This window comes from Mus caroli, chromosome 14, assembly GCF_900094665.2.
Source record: "Mus caroli chromosome 14, CAROLI_EIJ_v1.1, whole genome shotgun sequence".
Taxonomy (NCBI): domain Eukaryota; kingdom Metazoa; phylum Chordata; class Mammalia; order Rodentia; family Muridae; genus Mus; species Mus caroli.
In genome coordinates this window covers 110,828,276-110,850,435 of record NC_034583.1, presented here as the reverse complement: position 1 = coordinate 110,850,435, position 22,160 = coordinate 110,828,276, and the positions used below count along the sequence as shown (strand labels likewise).

Genomic DNA, 22,160 nt, shown 5'->3' with positions numbered 1-22,160 from the left:
TTTGGTTCATAATGAGTTTGTTCAATCTCTTTATTATGAAATTAAGTCACATGTCTCCTCAGAAATGGCCTTGGTTTTGTTTATTTTCGGAAGTTGGAGGAATCTGTCATTGAATTTACTGTGGTTCTCATTAAGAACAAGAGGACTAATGCCTCGGTTTCCATGTTGTGTTCTGAGTAGAGCGCGAAGCAGGTCCTTCTGGCATGTGCTTACCTTGGCTATACACGAACCGCCTTTGCTATCTTAGTGGGGCTCATAGGGAGTCTGGGATAGGAAGCGCTATGCCTGGACGCTTGCTGAGCAGTGTTGTGGATGTCCTCTTGGTCACCCAGTTAGAAGGGCAGGTCTAACTCAGGGAATTAATGTAATTAAATAACAACTGCAATTTCATATTTCCCTTCAGAATCCCACCAGGGTAAGAGCCTTATAATCATCATCTCTTCTTGTGTTGTCATTGTTAGTGTGATTTAGTGACAGCTCAGAAAGAGCGGGGACTTAGGAGACGGAGGGTTCTTGTTCACACGGCACATGTAAACTGTGTGACTTTGGTCAAATTCGTTTTCTTCTCTTCTGAGTCCTGTAGTTGGACAGTGGTAAGCAACCTGTGCCCTGTGGCTTAGTTGATTTCTGGGTGGTGTTGGAATGGTACCCCTTAAATTTTCTTTTTCTTTCTTTTTCTTTTTTTTTTTTATATTTTTTATTAGGTATTTTCCTCATTTATATTTCCAATGCTATTCCAAAAGTCCCCCATACCCTCCCCCCCACTCCCCTACCGTCCCACTTTTTGGCCCTGGCGTTCCCCTGTACTGGGGCATATAAAGTTTGCATGTCCAATGGGCCTCTCTTTCCAGTGATGGCCAACTAGGCCATCTTTTGATACATATGCAGCTAGAGTCAAGATCTCTGGGGTACTGGTTAGTTCATATTGTTGTTCCACCTATAGGGTTGCAGATCCCTTTAGCTCCTTGGGTACTTTCTCTAGCTCCCCTACTTTTTCTTTACATACAAAGTTATATACTGGGATGTTTAAGAAAATAATTTTAAATCATAACGTACCAAAATAATTTTAAATATTTACTTTAAAAACATTAACTACAGAAAGCAGGATGTTCATTTTGTGTGTGTACACGCATACATTAGTAATACTCCTTTTGAAGAAATTTTACATGGATTTTTGGCAACTCTTTTTAAAATATGAATGTCTTGAACTTTTGGTTAAATTTTAGTTTTTCTCCCGACAAACTCACTATGGTAAGTATAGACTATTTTCATCATCAAGGATTGGGCAAACCAATTCAAGATTCAGGTCATCCATTTATAAAAGATACTGCCTGTCTTCAAGTGGCTAGATCTTCATTGAGGGTAGTACTTGGTCACACCCAGGTTTGTTTCTAGTGACGTGTGCTATGTGTAGATGCGTGTGACTCCAGCGGCCAGCCAGTCGGACTTGGCTGTCTGTGGTGCATATCACCTGTCAAAACACTTCCCTGAGGAAAAGGGAAAGTGCCTCCTATATGAGACAGAATTCTCCCAGCTTCCTAATGGTATCTTTTCATTAATGTGTGAACTCTTCAGTATGTTTTGAAGCAATCAAAACCATCCTTCATTCTGTGTGTCTGTTTCTCTATTACTTCATGCCTAAGTTCATCCTAGGAGTGGGAGCCATCCACTCTGCCTTGATGGTTCGGTCCTGAGGTGCTGCCTCTGCCACGTGGAGTTCTCACAGACACAGTCACTTCGTGCGTGGTTCTTGCTTACTTAACCTAGAGTGTTATATCTCTCGACGATACTGAAGTATAGTGCGTAAAGCCTGACATTCATTTCAGAGCTTAACTGTACAATCCATTGAATCCTAGTAAATCTGCAGGTATCTGCAGTCAACACCGTAACCCAGTTTTAAGACATTTCTATTATTCTCAAAAGAGAAGCCTATGGTGTGGACTTGTGTTTTCCTTTTTTTCTTGAGTTAACACCTAAGGGTTGAGTAGCTGGTTCATCTGGGAACTGTTTTGAGGCATTGGCAAACTTCCCAAAAGTGGATCCAGCAGCAGTGTGCACATGTTCTACTGGTTATAAATCTTTTGCAGCACTCAATTTGGCAATTCTTTTAACCGTGTGTGTACACATGTGTGCACATGTGTGTGTGTGTGCTATGTAGAGGTCATAGGACAATATTCGGGAATTACTTTTCTCCTTCCATTTTGTGGGTTCTAAGGGATTGAACTTAGGCTGCCAGTAAGTGCTTTAACCTGCTGAGCCGGTTTGCTGGTCCATCAATCTGACCAATCTTAAATTTGGTGCATCCTAATCAGTGAGTAATGAGATACTATTATAGTTTTGAGTTGCATTTTGTTCCTCATGTCTAATGTTGAGTATCTTTTCACGTGCTTTATCGGCCGTTCTCCTGTGTCCCCCGGTGATCCGTCTTTCAAATCTGTATTTGCAGCCTGGTCTAGTAGGCTGCACTATGACACAGAAGTGTTGCTGTACACAAAAGTAAAACCGTGGAGACAACAGAGGGAGCTGCTGAAGGAAGCAGCCGACAGGGCTCTGCGGTGCACAGATGAGGCCTCGTCACTAAACCCTTGAAGCTCACAGCAGAGGCCCCATTAATCTAGAATCAGACCTGGGGATGTGTGTGCTACCCTGTTAACCCCGTCATCCCTGTCACTCCTGTTACCCCAGTTACCCCTGTCATCCTGTCAACCCAGTCACCCCAGTTATCCTCGTTACCTCAGTTACCCCAGTCACCCTGTCCCCCCGTCTCCCAGTTACCCCTGTCACCGTGTCACTCCTGTCACCCCAGTCACCAGCTCTCTGTTCATAGTGTGTCTCTGGGAGAGAGGCCTGCTATCATTTTGGGCTTTGTTAATTAGTCTTTGTCTTTCAGTTTTGCTTCCAATTCTGTTGCACAAAGTCTGATTTGTAGAGTTTAGTGTCCAAGGTGCTTACATGAGAGTGTCTCAGTGTTCTGTTGCTGTGAAGAGACACCATGACCACAGCAGCTCTTTTTAATTTTTTTTTAAGATCTGTTTATTTTATGTATGTGAGTACACTGTCGCTATCTTCACACACACCAGAAGGGAGCATCGGATCCCATTACAGGTGGTTGTGAGCCACCGTGTGGTTGCTGGGAATTGAACTCAGGTCCTCTGGAAGAGCAGTCAATGCTCTTAACCATTGAGCCATCTCTCCAGTCCTTGTGGCAACTCTTATAAAGGAAAACATTAAATTGGGGCTTGCTTACAGTTTTAGTCCCACTATCATAGCGGGAAGCATGGTGGCATGCAGGCAGACATGGTGCTGGAGTAGCAGTAGAGACTCCACATCCGGATCCACAGGCAGCAGAGAGAGAGCAGGGAGACAGAGACAGAGACAGAGACAGAGACAGAGACAGAGACAGAGACAGACAAAGAGAGACACTGGGCCTGGGCCTGGCTTGGGCTTTTGAAATCTCAAAGCTTGCTCCCCACCCCCCCAGTGAAATCCTTCTCAAATAGTGTTGTTCCCTAATGACTAAGCATTTAATACATGAGCCTATCGGGCTGCTCCTGTCCACAGCACCATGAGGAGTAAGGAGGAGAGGTCAGAGTGTGTCTCCACCTCACTGACAGGAGGCAGCCATCCACCACTGGGAGTAGGTATTTATGTCCTTTCCTTATTCACATGTTTCCTGTGTCTCTCCTGGGGCCTCCCCTGATGGATTGTTTATTTGATGGACTTCTGAAGGCCCCAATCCTTAGGTTTGCTTAGGTTCCCAGCTTCCTTTCTGGGCCTCTCAGAAATGAAAGCCCTGAAGAAGGACGGCATGGTGTGCCTTATGCTCAGGAGGTAGCACTGAGCACTTAGAGCTGCAGACTGTCCTTTCTGCGTGGTTGAAGACTTGAGTTCCAAATGACCAAGTGACTGTCCTGCCTTTAATTCACTGAAAACATTGTTTCCCTTTGATGGGAACATTCTTCTAAAACCAGGACCTCTGGGTAGCGGGCATAAGAAGCAGTGAGTGGGTTGAGTGGGTTGTTACAGCAGTGGAGGGCATTCCCACCAGTGTCTTCGAGTTTTCAGAGACAGCTGATTCAAAGCAAATGCAGCGTCATGTGAGGTAGGACTCTGCCTTCCAGAGTGTTTTTTTTTCATAATTGTGTTCAGTTTCCTTCTACTGAGCCAGCCACTACAGATGTGTTTCTGATTGCTGGAGATGCCCTTAATAATTGGTGCATTTAGTGGGATTTAAATGGCAGTCTGTGAACTGGCTCTGGAAACAGTTCAGTGGGCAGTGACCACTCCCCCTTCTACCTTCTAGTGAATTATAATAAAGCTGAGTGATTGGAATGGTAAGTCGCCATGAGGCACGTGTTATAAAGTAGAAGTCTTTATACACATTTGCTAGGCCACAATCTAAGCTGCATTTCTCAGTGTGACCCATGGTTGACAGTACTTGGCAAGCTCCTGATCTAAAGAGAAGCTTGACCTTGTGTGTTCTCTAACTCCTGATGCTTTTGCTAGGGTTGGCGTCTCAGTCTGATTCCACACCTGGTGCAGTGGGCAGAAGGCCACACCCCTCAGGGGATCGGAGCATGAGGATGGGATTCTGTGGAAATCAAAGGCTGGCTACCATGGAGGGTGTCACCCACACAGCTTAACGTTTTGAATTGGTAGAATTGAGGTAATGAGACTTAGTCTGAGCCCAGGACCAGACACAGCAAGGCACAGTTCCCGAGTACACAGAGTGGGCTTTTATTAACGTTTACCTTTAACATTTACATTTCCTAACTGGCTAGATGACTAGGCTAGCCTAAATATAGCAGGTTTTCTGACATGAGTAGTTAAGAAAAAAAAAAAATCTTTATTAATCTCTTTCCATCCTCTGACTTTTTCTCCAAACGGTATTTTTGTCTTGGATCATGAGAGCCTTGTGGTCAAAGCCAAGATGAATATCTTGTGGGAAAATGTCTGTAAAAGAAATTTCTTTGGACAAATTGGGATAGATGGCCAGGAACTTAGGTCTAAACTTTGCCTTCCATAATGAATGAGGCAGAGTTATTGACCACACGAGAGGGTTCTGTTAGGTGGACTGTAAATATTAAGGACAATAGCTTTAACTGGCCCTTGATCAAAAAACAATCCTGCTGTCTTTTCCTGCACTGTCTTTTTCCCACATGTATGATTCCAGGAGTGCTTGGGGCATCGGCTGTGTTAGAGGGGGCACGGGGTACCCTCAAGAGAAATGCAGCTTTGTATCTGTCCTGTCTTGTTAACACCTTTGTCAGCTGTGATTCTCATACCATGTAACTCACTCATTAAAGGCATTGTTCACTGGTTCTCAGGATATTAATGCGTCCTTCTCCAGTCAAGCTCTGGACCTCTTGGCTGTTACCCTCCAACCTAGTTCTATGATAACCATTTATCTACTTTCTTTTCCAAAAAGAAAAAAAAATATAAAGAGTTACTTTATGGGCCTATGTGAATTTATGTGCCCATGTGTGTACAGCTGCAGTAGAGGCAAAAGTGGGCATCAGATCCCTTGGAACCAAAGTTGCAGGAGGTTTTGAGCCACTGGAGGTAGATGCTGGGATCCCTCCTCCCTGTTCCTCATGATTGAGCAGCACATGTTGTATCTCTCCAGCCCCCATCTACTTTCTTTCTTTGTGCGCTTGCCTGTTCTGGAAATGAACTGATGAAATGCACAGACCTTCATCACTGGCTGCTTCTACTGGGAATGTTTTCAAAGGTTGTCTGTCAGTATTCTATGTATTTCCATGTCAGAGGAACATTCCACTTGTGCCCCACCTTATTTGTGTGATGATCAGTGAATGAGCATTTGGCTTGTTGCTAAGAACAGTCATGCTTACGTTTTTGTGTGGACGTGGCCTTCTACTTGAGTTGTGTGTTTCATCAGGAGTGGCCTGGCTGGATCGTATGGTAACTCTATTTAAAGAACTGCCATATTGGTTCTGAAGAAATTGTGCTGTTTTATATTTCCATTGGCAGTATGCAGAACTTCCAGCTTTTTTTTTTTTTTTTTTACATCCTCAGCATTACTAACTATATTTCTATTTAAAACTTACCTGTCAGTTGATGCTGAAATCATCTCATTGTGGCCTTAATTTGCATTTCCCCAGTGACTTCTCACCCACATGCCGGATATCTCTTTTTGGTCCTTTCTAGTTTTAATCAGCTTGGATGGCATGGTCTTACTCCGTTTCTCTGACCTAGTTATATCCACGTTCATATCAGGGAATGTTTGAGTGAAGTCATGCTAGAAGCAAAAGCACAAAGCCGTGGTTTTCAACTGGCTCATATAGAAATGATTTTGAAAATTCCCCTGGGAGGGAGAGGCAGGAGCATCAGGGGTTCAGAGGTGGCCTCCGTCTGTGCTACGTGGGACTCTATAAGAAACACCAAGGAGGGAGAGGGAAGGGAGCAGAGAAAGATGGGCAGAGAGACAAAGAGTGAATTGTTGAAGCTCCTAACTGGTTTGTCTTTTTGAAAATAAAACTTTGAAGGCATTAGAGAAATGATTTAATTTCTTTCTTTCTTTTCTTTATTTTTTGGGGGGGGAGGGGGTGTGCGGGAAGTGGGGTGGTGCAGGGCCTTTGTACATAGCCCATGCTGGCCTTGGAGTGATGGTCCCTCTGCTTCAGCTTCTCAGGGAGTACTCTCTCACCCGTCAGCAAAGACACAGACTAGGCTAGTTCTTTTTGACTTCACTAGAAGCCTAAATAGAGGAACGTGTATTTTGTCTTTTGACTCTGCTTAACAACAACAAAAAAAAACGTTCTTTTTCTCTCTCCTGTGTTTCTGAGAGGTGACTGCTGCCCTTCTTGTTCCCTATCTTGATGAAGCTAATGAAAACCTGATTAAACTGTAAAAAATTTTTTTAAATTGTGTCAGCATTTAAAAGCTTTTGAAAGATCTATGTGTGCATATTTATGTATGTGCACTTTGTGCCTGCCCACATGACTGTGGAGTTCAGAAGAAGGCATCGGATCTCTGGAACAGATCTCTAGGGTTTACAGATGGTTGCAAGCCACCTTGTGGGTGCTGGGAATTGAACCAGGATCCTCCAGAAGAGCAGCCAGTGCTCCTAACCACCAAGGCACCTCCTCTGGCCACACGCAATGTGTAATGATTTTTTTTTTAAAGATGCTATAAACATACCTTATGACTGTTTTTAGTTTGGTGTGGTCTCACATTTTCTGAGGAGCATGGTCACGGTGTCTCCATGCCACTACAGCAACAGGGGAAGACTCAGCTTCTAAAAGTAACTGAAGTGGGTAGTCTGAATGTCAGTCTGTGTCTGCCTGTCAGGGCTTTCGGCGGCTGTCACTCTGTCTGTGAACACACACTGTTTGGAGGGTCCAATGTGCTCTCTTTGCTGTGTCTGTTATTCAAATTCAGGGTGCTTTGCTGCACCTGGACCTTCTCAGATGTCTGCCAAAAAAAGAGAATCCTTTTGGCCCCTACAGTTTACCCTGCTTCTCTGTTTTTCCTCTACTCTCCTTATACCTGGGCCCTTGGCGCTTCCTGCCTGGCTTCAGTCCTTTATGTAGTCAGCCTCCTTCCTCTGGCACCTTGCTTCGGGGTGTTCAGAGAGGCACTGAGGCCAGTGGCTGAGCTCCTTCAGTAGCATCTTACAGTTAACACAGGATCAGCATTTCTGGATTTATTGGTTTCTCTGTAAAGATCTGAGCTCCCTCAGTAGCGTGAGTTTTGCTCTGCGACCTCTCATAACTGTAATTGAAGCCTGGCTGCTCTGGCGTCTCCCAGAGCTGAGGGGTTAACGATCCATGGGACTCTGTTGCCTCATTCTTTATAGCCCAGTGAAAGGGGCTGAAGTCGTGTGTGAGTCAGAATTCGAAGTCTCAGCTACCCTTTCCTCGGATGATGCATGCTCAAAGGGCTATTCCCAGGAGGCCAGGACCTAGGGAAAGTAGGGAATAAACACCACGAAGCTTGTTTCTCCAGCGTCTCTGCCCTTGTGAGGGTCGAGGCACCATGGGAGAGAGGGCTGGAAAAGGCTAGTTACCCTCATGGGAAGCTGTTCTTACACCGTGCTTGTTCCAGAGAGATGGGAAAGTAGTAACCATTCAGCTTTCTTTGCTTGGTTTTCTTCAGTGTGGCATAAATCAGGACCACCTTAGCCATGAACGTCACTGATCCAGCCCCTCATGTAAGCAAAACCATGTGATCTCCTGTGTCTGACTTATTTTACGTAGCACAATGTCCTCAAGTTTAATGGCCGTTGGACCCTGTTGACAGTTTTTCATTTAAAAATTATATCTGTTTAAAAGACAGGATTTCAGGTATGACCTTTCCATTTTTTTTAAATGCAACAATACATTATATATACACAAAATATTAAATACACAATAAGCCTAAATCTTTGAGGCTTAAAACACACAATGCTAAGAGAGTTTGTTCCTTTTTTTTTTTTTTTTTTTCCCTCTGAGACAGGTTTCTCTGTGTAGCCCTGGCTGTCCTGAAACTCACTTTATAGACCAGGCTGGCCTTGAACTCAGAAATCCGCCTGCCTCTGCCTCCCGAGCGCTGTGATTAAAGGCGTGTGCCACCACGCCCAGCTGTTCCTTCCTTCTGAGACAGAGTCACTCTGTTGTCTGGGCTGGCATGGTGTTTGCTCTATAGGTCATGAAGAACTGGAACTTGTAGCGGTCCTCCTGCTTCTGACTCCCAGATGTTGGGAATACAGTCAGTACCTTACCTTTATCTCCTTTATGTAAAAGAAACCCTTTATATAGGGGCTGGAGATATGGCTCTGAGGTTAAACATACTGGCTGCCCTTCCAGAGGTCCCAGGTTCAATTCCCAGCACCTACGTGTGCCACACAACTCTCTGTACCATTCCTAGACATCTAGTGTTCTCTTCTTACTGATGCACTTGCCTGGTATGTGTGAGGACCTGCATTTGATCCTCATGACTGGGGAAAAAAATTTGATACAAAAGGAAAGAAAGATCCAACTTGTTAACGTGTGGTGGGCACAGGGTCGTGTGGTTGATCTAATGAACAGGACATGCAAAGGTCAGCTTATGTAAGGTTTGTTCCACGGGGTTCATGGGATGCTACTGAGAGCTCTGAGAGTCAGCCAGCGGGGGGAAGGAGACTGTTATGGTGGTATTTCAGAGAAGTGACTGGCATGCTGGGTTGGATTCTAGGTTCTGTCTTGAGGTTTTGTGACTGTGGCTTGTTGTCGTCGCGTAAGAGGAGCTTCATCTTTTTAAGCCAGGAGGGAATCCACCGCTCCTTCATCTCCAAAATAGACCAGAGGCTAATCTAGCAGAATATGGCTCGGTTTGAAACATGTTAGCTTCAGTTTATACTTTCAGACCCCCCCCCCCCCCGGTTCTTTATCTAGATTTCCTGGGAGAGCAATAGGGAAATCTTTGATTTGACTTTTAGAAGACATTTAAAACAGACACTGGCAAGGGAGTGCTACAGATGGGATCCATTGCTCCAGACTGAGGGGGCTCTAAGCTTGGGACATCATGCCTGCTGTGGGCCCCAGCTGCACCACAGCGCCTTCTGTGACCACTAAGAGGTCAGCAGAGCTCAGCCTGAACAGACAGTCCATCGGGCTTTCTGGTGGCTTGTTGGTCACAGAACCCCTTGCCCTGAGCAGCTTTCAAAAACCATTCGGCTCACCAGGGACGATGACTGCATTAGACCACAGAGCAAATCCTCGTGGCGTGTGGAACAAGAAAGAGGTGCAGCTGTGCTCTCAAAACTTCTTGGTTATGATTGCTCCTGTTACTGATTTGGACCTGGCAGCTTATGGAGTGGACAGAGAAGGCCATCTGGGAGTCAGGGTTCATTCCGTTGTTTAATTTCTTACTGATGTCAAAAAAAAAGGATTCACCTGACTCTCCTGTCAGCTTGCTCAGATGGGGCAGCGAGATGAGGTGTTGGCATTGGACAGAAATGGAGTTCAGATGCTCTTGAGCTCAGCGCAGAAGTCCTTCTTAGTGTGAGTCACATTACTAGGGTAGACATAGACTGTGGGTCATGTATAGAACGCTTATGTATTAGGAATGCTCTAGTTTGGGGACATTTTTATGATCCTAGGTAGGTAAGCACTCGCCTCCACTCTCCCCTTCCTCTCTTCTATCTCATGAGTAGCTAGCTCAGGGTGGTTTCAAATTCATGTTTCTCCTGCCTCAGTCCCAGAGTGCTGGCATGAGTGGTCTTTGAAGGATGAGTTACCATGCTCAGCTGTGTTTTCTGTCTCTGTGGATTTCATCTTGGCCATTTCATTTAAATGGAATTTTGCCATGCAAGTTATGACCGGCTTCTTTTACTTAGCCTGGTGTTTTTCAGATCCATTCACATGGCATGCACTGGTACTTTCTTCTTATATTGTGGAGTGTTTATGCGTGAGTGCCTTTCTCTCTCTATATGTGTGTGTGTGTGTGTGTGTATGTGTGCCATGTGTGTGTCGTGTGTGCGTGGTACTCATGGAAGCCAGAAGTGCAGAAGAGGGCATCGGATCCTGTGGAACTAGAGTCACATTGAGCTGTCATGTAGGTGTTGGGAAGTGAACCTGGGTCCTCTTAAAGAGCTTCTAGTGTGCTTAACCACTGAGCCATCTCTACAGCTCCTAAACCAGGTGTCAATTGTAGTTGTTGATATAGGTTCTTGCTGTGTAATCCATGCCAGCCTGGAGCTCACTACGTCGATCAGGGTGGCCTCAAGTCCAGATCCCCGAGTCCTGGGATAGCAGACATTCATCATGCCTATTAAAACAGGGCTTAAAAGGAGGTTCAACCGAACAAAGTGTACTAACAGCTTAAAATTTCCTCATAATTTATGATCCATTTTGAAGTATTCTTTGTATTTTCAATCATAATCTTTGTGTCTTCAGGGATCTCTTGTTTTTGTGCCTGGGATATCTAAAATTGATGAAGACAATAAATTAAAATTTCCTGGTACCATTTCTATTTCTATGTAACGTGTGGTGGAAAGCAAACTAAATAGACTTTTTCCCTAAATTCTCAAGACAATTACATCACAATCTACATGTTTGGAGTTTTAGAGTCTCCAGTATTAAGTTTGTGTCGATGAATTTCCATGTTGTTTGCCTGCCTCTGACATGTTGTTTGTTAGTGGCTCATGGAGGCTTGGATCTTCTGATGTCAGGTAGTCAATACAGTCTTGAGCTTTATAGTGTGTGTGTGTGTTCCTGCCTATGCTGTGCTGTATGTGTGTGCACACTTTGTGTATGCGTGTATGTGTACTGTCTTGCCTGTGTGTATTCTGTGCTTTGTATGTACTGCCCTGTGTGTGTGTATTCTGTGCTCTCTGTGTACTGTCCTGCATGCTGTGTGTGTGTATGTGCATGTACATGTGCTGTGCGGTGGTATGTTATGCGGTGTGCACTCTGTATGGGTGTGTGCAGTGTTGTGCTGTGTATGTATATGTGTGTGTATGCACGTGTGTCTGGGTATGTGTGCGTGTATGTTTTGCTGTGTGCATGTGCTGTGTTGTGCTTTATGTGTCGTGTTGTGTACTCTGTATGTGTGTGTTGTGCTGTGTGTTTGTATATATGTTGATGAGCATGCACTCAAGCCTGGTTCAATGTATGGGTAACAGAGGTCAGTGCAGAGATCAGAGATTAATGCTAAGGATCTTCCATCACTCTCCACTGTATTTATTAAAGAACAATTTGAATGTAGACCTCACTGATTTCTGGCTAGCCCAGCTAGCTAGCCTGCTCCTTAGATTCCCTGTCTGTTTCCTAAGTGCTAGGAAGTGATAGGTGGCCACTATCCAGTGTTTACAAAGGTTCTGGGGCTCTGAACGCCTGCCCTTCTGTCATATGGAGCATCCCCGTGGCTCCTGGTCTTCTAATGGCATTGCTGCCTGGTGTTGCAGTCCAGACCCCACAGAGCCGCTGTCCTTTGTGTGTGGCTGTGCCTTCACTGCTTTGGTTTTATGTGGCTATTTAGATGCATTTTCAAAGAATACCAGAGAGAGAGAAAGACAGAGAGAGACAGAGACAGACAGAGACAGACAGAGGATAAAACACGACATCTAGTCATTTGGGGATCATATGACAGGACAGTGAGCTGCTTACTCTGTACATGGCTTTCTGATACTTCCCTGGGTATTCAGTTGTTATAGTTAAGGATTGTTATATCTTGGAATGGCAGCCTTTTTCTAAATATGCGTTGTAAGTGGGAGGGTGTGCCCTACATGCAAACAGGGAAATGTATTCTTGTCAACCAAGAACTTCTCTATCATCCCTTCCCTAAGAGTCACGTGATTCACTGTGATGTCACTGAGTCTGTGGTGGAAGGACCTGAATTTGCTGTGGATCAAAAATACTAATGTTGATTGTGAATGAGACTACAGCACAGACCTGCCTTTGCAGACTATATAGAGTGCTGCTTTAGAGACACATGGCCAGCCAGATGGGGTAGCTCTCTGTCCATGTTCCTGTTCATGTCTCTGGGTACCTTAAGCAGCACCCACCTGGTTAGCACTCTAGTGAAGAGGAGAGGTGTGCAGAAGTCAAGACCACACTCTTCGCATGTTCTTCTATGCTCTACTGCCAGCAGGCTGTTACCATTACGTGTAAAAGGTTGTCTGAAGTTGCTTACACGTGTTTCCATGGCAGCAGGCATCTCGGCATTTTCACCGTTTTTAGACTGTATTTCCTCCTTTCCTTGGCTTGTCTGTTTTCTCATTGATGCAAGATTAAACAAGCAGCATATTTAGGTCAAGGAAAGAGATGTTTGCTAATAGAGATGCTAGGCGAAGCATTCTGGGAGAGTGATTTCTTGCAGCAGACGAGAATCCTTTGTGCCTTCAGCAGCAGCAGCAGCATCATCTGCAGCAGGGTGGCTGTCTGGCACTGCCTTTTGCATTTTGGGCAGGTTCTGAGATTTAGAGCAGTCCCAGGCAGATCCAAGGTGCCAGCATTTCCCACCAGCCCATGCTAATCCTCTCTGCACATTTGCTTTCGTGTATTAGCTGTGAGGCCGTTTGCTGGGGGGGGGGGGGGGGGGGGAAACGATACTTTCACAGTCTTGGTGCATCTGAGGTGTGTCATCTTGATTTTGCACCACCCACCCTTCCTGTTCTACACGGGGAGCCTGGATCCTTTTTATTTTTTGTGAGGCTGTTGGGCAGGAACGGATTCTAGTGTAACAGCCTGGCGCTTCCTTCTGTTCCGGTGCTGGTAACTGCTTGTCGTGAAGATGGTACAGAGGAAGCCTGTGTCTGATGAGCCAAAGAAGCTGATGTGGGGATGGTGTAGAGATTGCTAGAAGTCTGGATGTGCACACTTCGGGGATGGGCTGCACTACCAGTGTGATTCTCTTCAAAGGCATCCGCACCGTTTTTGAGAGAAACTGTGCTTACATGTGCAAGCAGCCGGGAGAGGGTAATGCCCTTGAATATACAGCATACGATTGGTCAAAGGAAGACTCTGAACTATCGATCGCCTTCTGCCTGGTAAAATGCCGTCTCATTTAATTAACAAGTAGCTTAATGGTGTTAGCATAAAGCTAGTCTTTAGTTGTGAAGCAGCTCACATCTGTTTCCATATGCTTGTGTGTGTGTGTGTGTGTGTGTGTGTATATGTATATATATGTGTATGTATGTATATATGTAAATATGCATATATTGTCTGTATGAATGAGTAACCAGTAATCTTAAATTTAAATTTGAAGCACCTCTTTGCATGTGTGAGGATGCTGTGTATTAATGCAAGGTAAGTGCAGACAGGAGATGGAGAGCGGTGTCTCGTTAGACTAGTTCTCTAAAGCAGTTTACAGCCTTCTGGGTGGGTTCTTGGTAGTTTTAGCAGTCATTTGTAGCAAAATGCATGTTCAGACATTCACGTGTGACCCCCTTCCCCACTGATGGTGAATTATCCAGCCTCTTTATCTCTCAGCCTTTGACTTGGCTAGGCTTGTCTTACTAATGGCTTGTGGTCAGACCTCTCATTCAGGGAGAGCCCAGTAAAGGAATCATGAAAGAAAGCTGTGCTGGACACAGAGACAAATATTTATAGTTTTATTTTTCTTAAAACTCAATTCTAATGTGTATGGGTCATGACCCGGCGCTTCCGTGTTGTGCCCGTGCTTGAAGAGGCGTCAAGTCACAGATGGGTGTGTCTCTCAGTGACCTCTTCTGTACCAGGCTGCTAGGAAGCACATATTGGTCTCCTCCTCCCTCAGGACGCCTTGCCATTTTCCCTTCTGTTCTAACTGCAGTTTTTGTCAGTATGAGTGGGGACAAGGACATGTGTGAGTTTGCGTGTGAGCCTGGCAGGCGGTTGCTCAGTAGGGTGAGGCACACAGACAGGCAGGAATGCTGCCCGAGGAGGGGGTGTTGGTGCCCTGTATGTACCTTGGAATTGGATCTGCAGGAGCCCAGGGAGGGCGTGGGGTTTTGTTGAGGGGCTTGTGTGGCCAGCACTCAGAAGGCTCAGGAGGAGGAAGGGAGAACAGCATATGAGATGTCAGATGCGGCTTAGGAGTCAGTGTTATATTTGGTATGGAATGGAAGTGGTGCTATATTAACTGTTGAATATTTTAAGCTCTGCCATATTTTGAAATATCCTTTGGAGAATAACTGCTGTCAGAGAGTAGAAGGACTAGAGCCCATTACGGTGCGCTTTCCCATCACCTACCCATAACCAGCCAAGCTTAGGACCTACCTGAGTTGGGTTAGTCAGGGCAGTATTCCCACCCTGTGCAATAGTGCTCCCACCCTGTGTAATGGTGCTCCCACCCTGTGCAATGGTGCTCCCACCCTGTGCAATGGTGCTCCCACCCTGCGCAATAGTGCTCCCACCCTGCGCAGTGGTGCTCCCAACCTGTGCTGTAGGCTTTTGCTCCTTCTAGCCAGACTGACTTGTCTTTGGTTAACCTGACTTGATGACCACCCCACCCCTGTGTTTTCCTTTTTTTGATGGCACCAGACAATAGTGACCTGCTTCTGGCTTTGTCAGACCTTTGTCAGGCCTGGGTTTCTGACACACAGTTCCTATGTACCGCGTGGGCCACTGCTGTCCACCAAGATGCCGCTAGGTGGAAAGACCCCACTGGACTTCTGGATTCTGTGTGTGCTCCCTGATCCTCTTTGTGCACATCAGGCAGAGTTTGTCTTTGGGAATGAAAGTCAGGTCACGTTCCTCCTCTGCTGCAGAACCCATATAGAGGTCTGTTTCCACAATGGGACCACCCACCCCACACTTCCTCCTCTCCATCTGCTTGCTTTTCCCTTGATTCTCCTTAGTATTCACTTCACTCTGGCCATCAAGGCTTCCTGGGACATCTCCATCTTGGCTTTGCATGGCTCTTGCCTGGGCTCTCCCAGGTCTTTGTTCAGGTAGCTCTTCTCAAGTGAGGCACCTACAGATGCCCAGTATTACTCCAGAGCATCCCAGCAAGACCTACCCACTGTCACCTTGGGTCATCTCCATGCAAAAACACCCTGACCTAATCTTCAGATACATGTGGGTCCTTGCTAGGGCCTCCAGCTTTGTTTGGGAAGGTGTCTGTCTTATCTGTAGCCCTGGTGATGCCTCCAACTTGTGACTTTGCCACAAGTGTCAGCAGGTAACAACTGAACTTCATCCACCCTTCCAGCTGCAGTTTTCAACCTGTGGGTCTTGACACCTGGGAGGGGATCAAACAACCCCTTTATAGGGTCACCTAAGGCCATCGGCAAACACAGATCCTTGTATTACAATTCATAACAGCAAAATTACAGTAATGAAGTCGCAACGAAAAGTGGTTTTTGGTTGGGGGTCACCGCCACATGAGGAACTGTATTAAAGGAAGGGTCACAACCTTAAGAAGGTGAGGACTACTGCTTTATATTATAGTCTCTAACCACTCAGTGCATACCAAACCCTCTAGGAGGAGGGACTGTGTTGTTCATGGTGGGATAGGCTGAAAACATGAGCGCCCCCTAACTGTAGAGACTAGAAATCTCCAGGATCCGCTCACCAGCCAGAGCCAGATGGATGCCCTCACAGCCATGTTTTGGTCTCAGCGAAGTTTCTTCTGGACCAGTTTTGCGATTTTTCTCCTGTTCTATACTGGCTCTGAGACTTTCTTCTGCCTCCTTTAATACCCACATCCACATACGCATTCTTGTACACAAACACACATAAGTACATACATATTAATGAACTGTTATTTCTTTAAAGAGTGCGATTCTGGAGCCAGCCTTCAGTGTTGAAAACCCACATCCATTACTTCCTCGCTGTGTGACTGTGGGCGTCATCTGTCTGCTCTTCATTCTCATCTGCTCTTTATCTTCTGAATTCAGATAAAACAGTACTTATCGCAGCGTATTAAGTGACTGACTTGTCCCAGGCTCTCAGGGTGGGCCCCGTTGTGCCAATTGTAAGCAGTTGCATAGTTGTTGTTGTTTTTCTGTTTTTTGTTTTTTTGGGGTTTTTTTTTTGGTATCTTCTTTATGACAAGCCTGGAGAGAAATCTCTTCTCACCATATTCCTAGTGATTGTGTTTTCCTGAGTAACAACTGCATTAGTGTGTTTATGTGGGGGTGGAGGGTGGTTTGAGATAGGGTCTCTTAGGCTGGCCTGGAACTTGGTATGATTCAAATTTCACTTGCTTCCTAAGTGCTGTTTTAAAGGCATGCACCACCATTCGAAACTTGCTTTGATTGCCTTTGCTTTTTCTTTTTCTTTTTCTTTTTCTTTTTCTTTTTCTTTTTCTTTTTCTTTTTCTTTTTCTTTTTCTTTTCTTTTCCTTTCCTTTCCTTTTCTTTTCCTTTTTCTCCTCTTCTCTTCTTTCTTTCTCTCTCTCTCTCTCTTTCTTTCTTCTTTCTTTCTTTCTTTCTTTCTTTCTTTCTTTCTTTCTTTCTTTCAAGACAAGGTCTCATTATGGAGCTTTGGTTAACCTGAAACTTTCTGTGTAGACCAGGCTGGGCTCAAGTTCACAGAGATCCACTTGCCTCTACCTCCTGAGATCTGGAATTAAAGGTGTGCACCACCACACCTGGCTATTTTTTGAAGTTGATAGGGTTTCAGACTTCTGAGAGACCCTCTCTACTCTGACAGGTACAAGTACCGACCAGAAGGACTTTTAACCGATTAACTCTTGCTTCTTATTTCATGGTCATCATTTGTGACAGTACGCCTTGTCCCATCTGCTTTTTTTGATCTTATGTGTGTGAGTCACTTTTGGAATAAGGCAGTATGTAAATTAGCAAGCAGAGAGCTATATGGTGAAGAGGAGCCTCCCTGTGATCATCAAGAGAAGCAAGTAAGCACAGATGTTTGAGTGCAGTCTCCAGCTTTGTAAGGTTGGGGAATGTAAAGTGTCTACAGGAAGGTTCTGTTTATATTTAAACAACGAGGGATCCTCTCCATTTACCCTGGAAAATGAACTTATCTGGTAAGTGTAGAATGATTGAAGTTCAAGTCAGTCTGTCTGTCTATCTATCTATCTATCTATCTATCTATCATCTATCTGTCTATCTGTGTGGTTGCACATGTGTGTCCTGGAGTACCTGTATATATGTGTGGAGACCGGAGCACAGCCTTTGGATGCTTTTCTTAGGCTCCATCTATGTTATGGTTTGTTTTATGAGACAGTGTCTCACACCAGCCTGGAATTTGCAGAGTAGCTAAGGCTAGTTGGCAACTCTCAGGAATATGCCTGTCTCTAACTGCCAGCTCTGGAACTACAGGTGCATGCCACTGTATGTGTATGTGTGTGTGTGTGTGTGTGTGTGTGTGTGCGCATGTGTGCATATGCATACGAGTGCGGGTGTGCGGGTGTGTTCTGGGTATGACACTGCTTCCGGGTTCCTCTGCTTCCATCTGAGACCTTTCCCTAGTCTTCCCATTTAAATGTTGACTGCCAATTTTAGCACAATTGATGTGGAAGATTGAGTTGGGATCTCATTCTTGAGTATAGATTTTTCCTCGGGATTTTTGCTTTGCAGAGTAATTGGACGTATTAGCTCACTGCGTTGGGAGTTTGTCCTGATTGCTTGTTCTTGCTGGGCAAGCAGCAGCCCTGGAGATGCTCACATCCAGGCTGCTGTAGCTGATCTGAGGGTGGCACATAGGTTGTCTGGCAGGAGGCCAGTCCATCTAAACCTTCCACAGCGGGGAAAGCGTAAGCTGAAGCAGACATTGTCAGTTCCACTTTCTTCCTCTGAGAAAGTCCCATTCTGCTCATGGCCAGCACTGTCATATTTGACTTCCTTTCTGTAATTGTGGGAGAAGTAAACACCTCTTGTGTTACTGTGTGTGATATATCGTGTTTCTGCTGATCATAGCTGAGGGAAAGAGAGGTTGGTCAGTTAGAACTGGATTGCTGCTGCATACCAGGAGTAAGGGCACAAAGGGAGAATAAACCGACTAGTCTTCAATTTTTCTTGATGTGTGCGTGTCTGTGCGCACGCGTGCACACGTGTGTGTGTGTGTTCCTGTGTGTACATGTACTTCTGCTGCACACATGGAGGCTAGAGGAAAACCTTGGTGCCATTCTCAACACTGTACACTTCATTTGAGACAGGTTCTCTCCTTGGCCCAGAGCTCACTGCTAAGGCCAGACTGGCCAGCGAGCCTATCTCTGACCCCTCAGTGCTAATTACAAGTGCACCTGCCATTTTTATGTGGTTCTTAGGGATTGAACTCAGGTCCTACTTGAAGGGCCTTTGTTGACTGAGCCATCTCTCCAGACCCTTGAGTTTCTTTCATTATGCATATCATTTATTATCGTGTTATTTATATCCCATTATCATACTGGGATAATGCAACTCTTTATTTTGCCCATTGTAAATTTAATACTTTAGTTTTTGTCCCTATTACCTTAAAATTGAAGTTTTTTCATGGTTAAACTAGTATAGAATTTAGCCTTTCATAGCATCAAGATTTTTCTGAGTATTTTAGCTTCCTTCAGACTTGGTCCTTTCTAGTTCTTACAAAAACCGTTGACTGTGAAGGTCTTTTGACTTGTATGCTAATTAACAGCCATTTGACATTGGATACTGTTTAAAGAGCACAGAATAGATGACACCCTTCTCTTTGGCCACTAAGAACCCCCAGTCTTTCTGATGTGTGTCTGTATATATCTTTGGGATGGGGTGCATTGAACTAGCGGGCAGGCAGAAGGTGTAAATGCAAAATGGTGGTGTGTTAAGGAGCTTGAGGCATTTGGGAAGAGTAAGGCTGGGCTTTGACTGTTATAACTGTTCTTCAGTAATACCCTCTGCCTGCCTTGCTGCATCTGGTGGGAGGAGCCTCTTGGCTTTCCAGTGTTGGGGCACCCACCAACGCCTCAGCACTGCCTGCAAGGTTCCAGCGCTGGTTGCAGGACCTTGGCTGTGGATAGTTTGTTTTGTGTGTTCCTTCAGTGCCTTTCCTCATGATGCTCAGTGGATTCTGCTCTCTGTTTAGATCACTGCAGTGAGTTAGGCTGATGTTTTCAAGGAGCAGTTGGCTCTCAGTCTGAGTTTTCCCCTGCATCTTAGCTCAGGGTACCCTGCTGTGTAGTTGCAGGTTGTGCAGCCTACATTCAGCAGAGAAAGAGGGGGCAGGACCTGTCTGCTCCAGAGGAGGAAAGAGCGGGACCTGCTTACTACAGAGGAGGAGGGGGCGGGACCTGTTTACTACAGAGGAGGAGGGGCGGGACCTATCTACAGAGGAGGAGGGATGTGACCTGTCTACAGAGGAGGAGGGGGCGGGACCTATCAACTGCAGAGGAAGATGGGGAGGGGCCTATTTATTTCAGAAAAAGATGAGGCAGGAACTGTCTGCAGTGAAGGAGGGGGCAGGTCCTAACAAACTGCAGAGGAGGAAGGGAGGGGTGGGACCTGTCTGTTGGAGAGGAGACGGGGACAGGACCTGTCTGCTGCAGAGGAAGAAGGGCAGGACCCGCCTGCTGCAGAGTGGGGAGAGGGCGGGGCCTGTCTACTGCAGAGGAAGACCTGCTCCAAGGCTTCATCAGTATGCACCATTTTACTTAACAGTGAGATTTATTTATTTTAGCACTCATTAAACTATAACAGGCAGAAAACACTGATTGTGGAAATTGAGCAGCCTTATGTCCACTGTACAGAGAAAATGATTGGTATAAATATTTCAAGACAAAATATTTCAGGGTATCATCCATATATATAGATCACAGATATGCTCATAAAAAAAGCATTGATTTTAGTAGGGTCTCAATTGTGTCTTTCTCTGCCCCACCAGATTCATATGCCTGTTCTTTGCCTTTGCCACCAGAGCCAGCTCTATCGTGTTGCCCAGGCAAGGTATAGGGCTCCCTCTCCTGAGTTCTACAGCTAGAAAGGAGCAGGGCCACCTCTCTGGCTCTTGACCTTGGAGGCTGTTCACCCGCCTGCTGCAGGCATTGAGGGATGGGGGGTGGGGTGGGGGAGCTTCTCTTCCCTGCCCCACTACCCTATAGCAGATGAGAGGCGGGGTCAGCTTTCCTACTCTCACACCCTCGGGTCAGCCCACCTACTCCCCTGCAGTCAGGGTCAGCTCTACTGTGTTGCCCAGGCAAGGGGTGGGACCATATCAGCACAGTGCCTCAGGCAGCCATCGAGACCAAGGATATCTGCATGGGCTTTGATCTCAACTGCCATAAGACCTTGGATCTAGACTTACCCCACCCCACCCCACCCCCATCCCTACCCCTACAGCAGCATGGCCCTCAGATATCCCACATAGTCTCTGGTGGCAGCCCAGACCAGATATCTGCTTGGCTTTTGGTGGTAACTTGGGCCACAGACATCGACACAGACGCCAGCTGCAACAGGACTGCCAAACCATACATGGGCCTTGGTGGCAGGTACCTGGATGTCTTTCTTCTAGCCACTTCAGGGGCCAGTGGAACCAGGGCTGGCATTTGGGGCCACATCTCATTCTTAATAGTATTTCATCTTATGTATGCAACATTTTGTGTTTATGTATTTATTTACTCATTCATTCATTCATTCATTCATGTTTTTTGAGACAGGGTTTCTTTGTGTAGCTTGACTGCCCTGGAACTAGCTCTGTAGGCCAGACTGACCTTGAACTCATAGGGATCCTTCTGCCTTTGCCTCCCAAGTGCTGGGAAATTTTTCATTTATTTTTATTTTATGTGCATTGGTGTCTTGCATGCATGCATGTCTGTGTGAGGGTTCAGATCACCTGGAACTGGAGTTACAGTTGTGAGTTGCTGTGTGGGTGCTGAACATGGAACCTGGGTCCTCTGGAAAAGCAGCCAGTGCTCTTAACCTCTGTGCCATCTCTCCAGCCCTGGAACATTTCATTTAATCAGTACTCATGATTGCTTCCCCCGCCCCCCTCCCATTATGGTAAGCATCCTTATATTCGTGTTTTAAATGCTTATCAGATTGCTTTTTAGGTGACTTCTAGACCTGGAATAGTTAGGTCAGGGAATACTTACTTTTTTTTTTTTCTCGAGACAGGGTTTCTCTGTGTGGCCCTGGCTGTCCTGGAACTCACGCTGTAGACCAGGCTGGCCTCAAACTCAGAAATTCACCTGCCTCTGCCTCCCAAGTGCTGGGATTAAAGGCGTACGCCACCATGCCCGGTGGAATACTTACTTTTAAAGGGTCTTGGTCTATATTGTGGATTGTTTGGCAGAAAATAAGGAGTTTAAAAAAATTCAAGAGAAGAGCTATTAGATGGCTCAGTAGGTAAGGGTGCTTGCCACTAAGCCTGATGATGTTAGTTCAGTCCCCAGTACCTACGTGATGGAAGTTGATAATTGACTCATATCCTCTGACCTTCACGTCTGTGTTGTAGCATGTGCTCCTGTCTCTGCCCCCCTATAGTAATACGTTTAAACACATTTCTCAAGGCAAACAAGTTTGTGTTCTCCCCCTGTGAAGGGCAGCCTTCAGTTTCACCCTCTGTTCAGCTGCTGATGGGGTTCCCTGTTAAACAGACTGCAGAGACTTGGATCCCGGTCTGCTTTGGCGAGTAACATCAGCCTTGGTTTAGCCTCTGCCTCTGGAAGCTTTAGCATTCTTCCATGTCCTGGGAGAATTCTGAAATGTTCCATTGAAAGGATGGAATGTGTTTGTTCTGGGAGGTCTTCGCCCTTTTAGGGCTGGGATAGCTGTTTTCTTGCAGATTCAGAAGGAGAGAGCAGCAGACCCAAAGACAGAGGAGTGTAGCCAGATGAGT

The 22,160-nt window shown here is 45.7% G+C and overlaps 1 protein-coding gene across 15 annotated transcripts in view; it reads left to right on the top strand.

Moving 5' to 3' along the window:
- The window catches only part of Dock9 (dedicator of cytokinesis 9), a 254,169-nt gene that overhangs the window by 47,116 nt on the left and 184,893 nt on the right, over positions 1 to 22,160 (top strand). For 4 of the 15 annotated variants that reach the window (XM_029469287.1, XM_029469290.1, XM_029469286.1 and 1 more), the window contains exon 1: positions 13,099 to 13,471. The exons of 10 other annotated variants lie outside the window; for them this stretch is intronic. In XM_029469287.1, coding sequence (XP_029325147.1) covers positions 13,310 to 13,471 — 162 coding nt within the window. In that variant the 5' untranslated portion in view covers positions 13,099 to 13,309. Of the gene's footprint in view, positions 1 to 13,097; positions 13,472 to 22,160 lie in introns of those variants that run through there. One more of the 15 variants, XM_029469294.1, reaches the window with a different exon arrangement.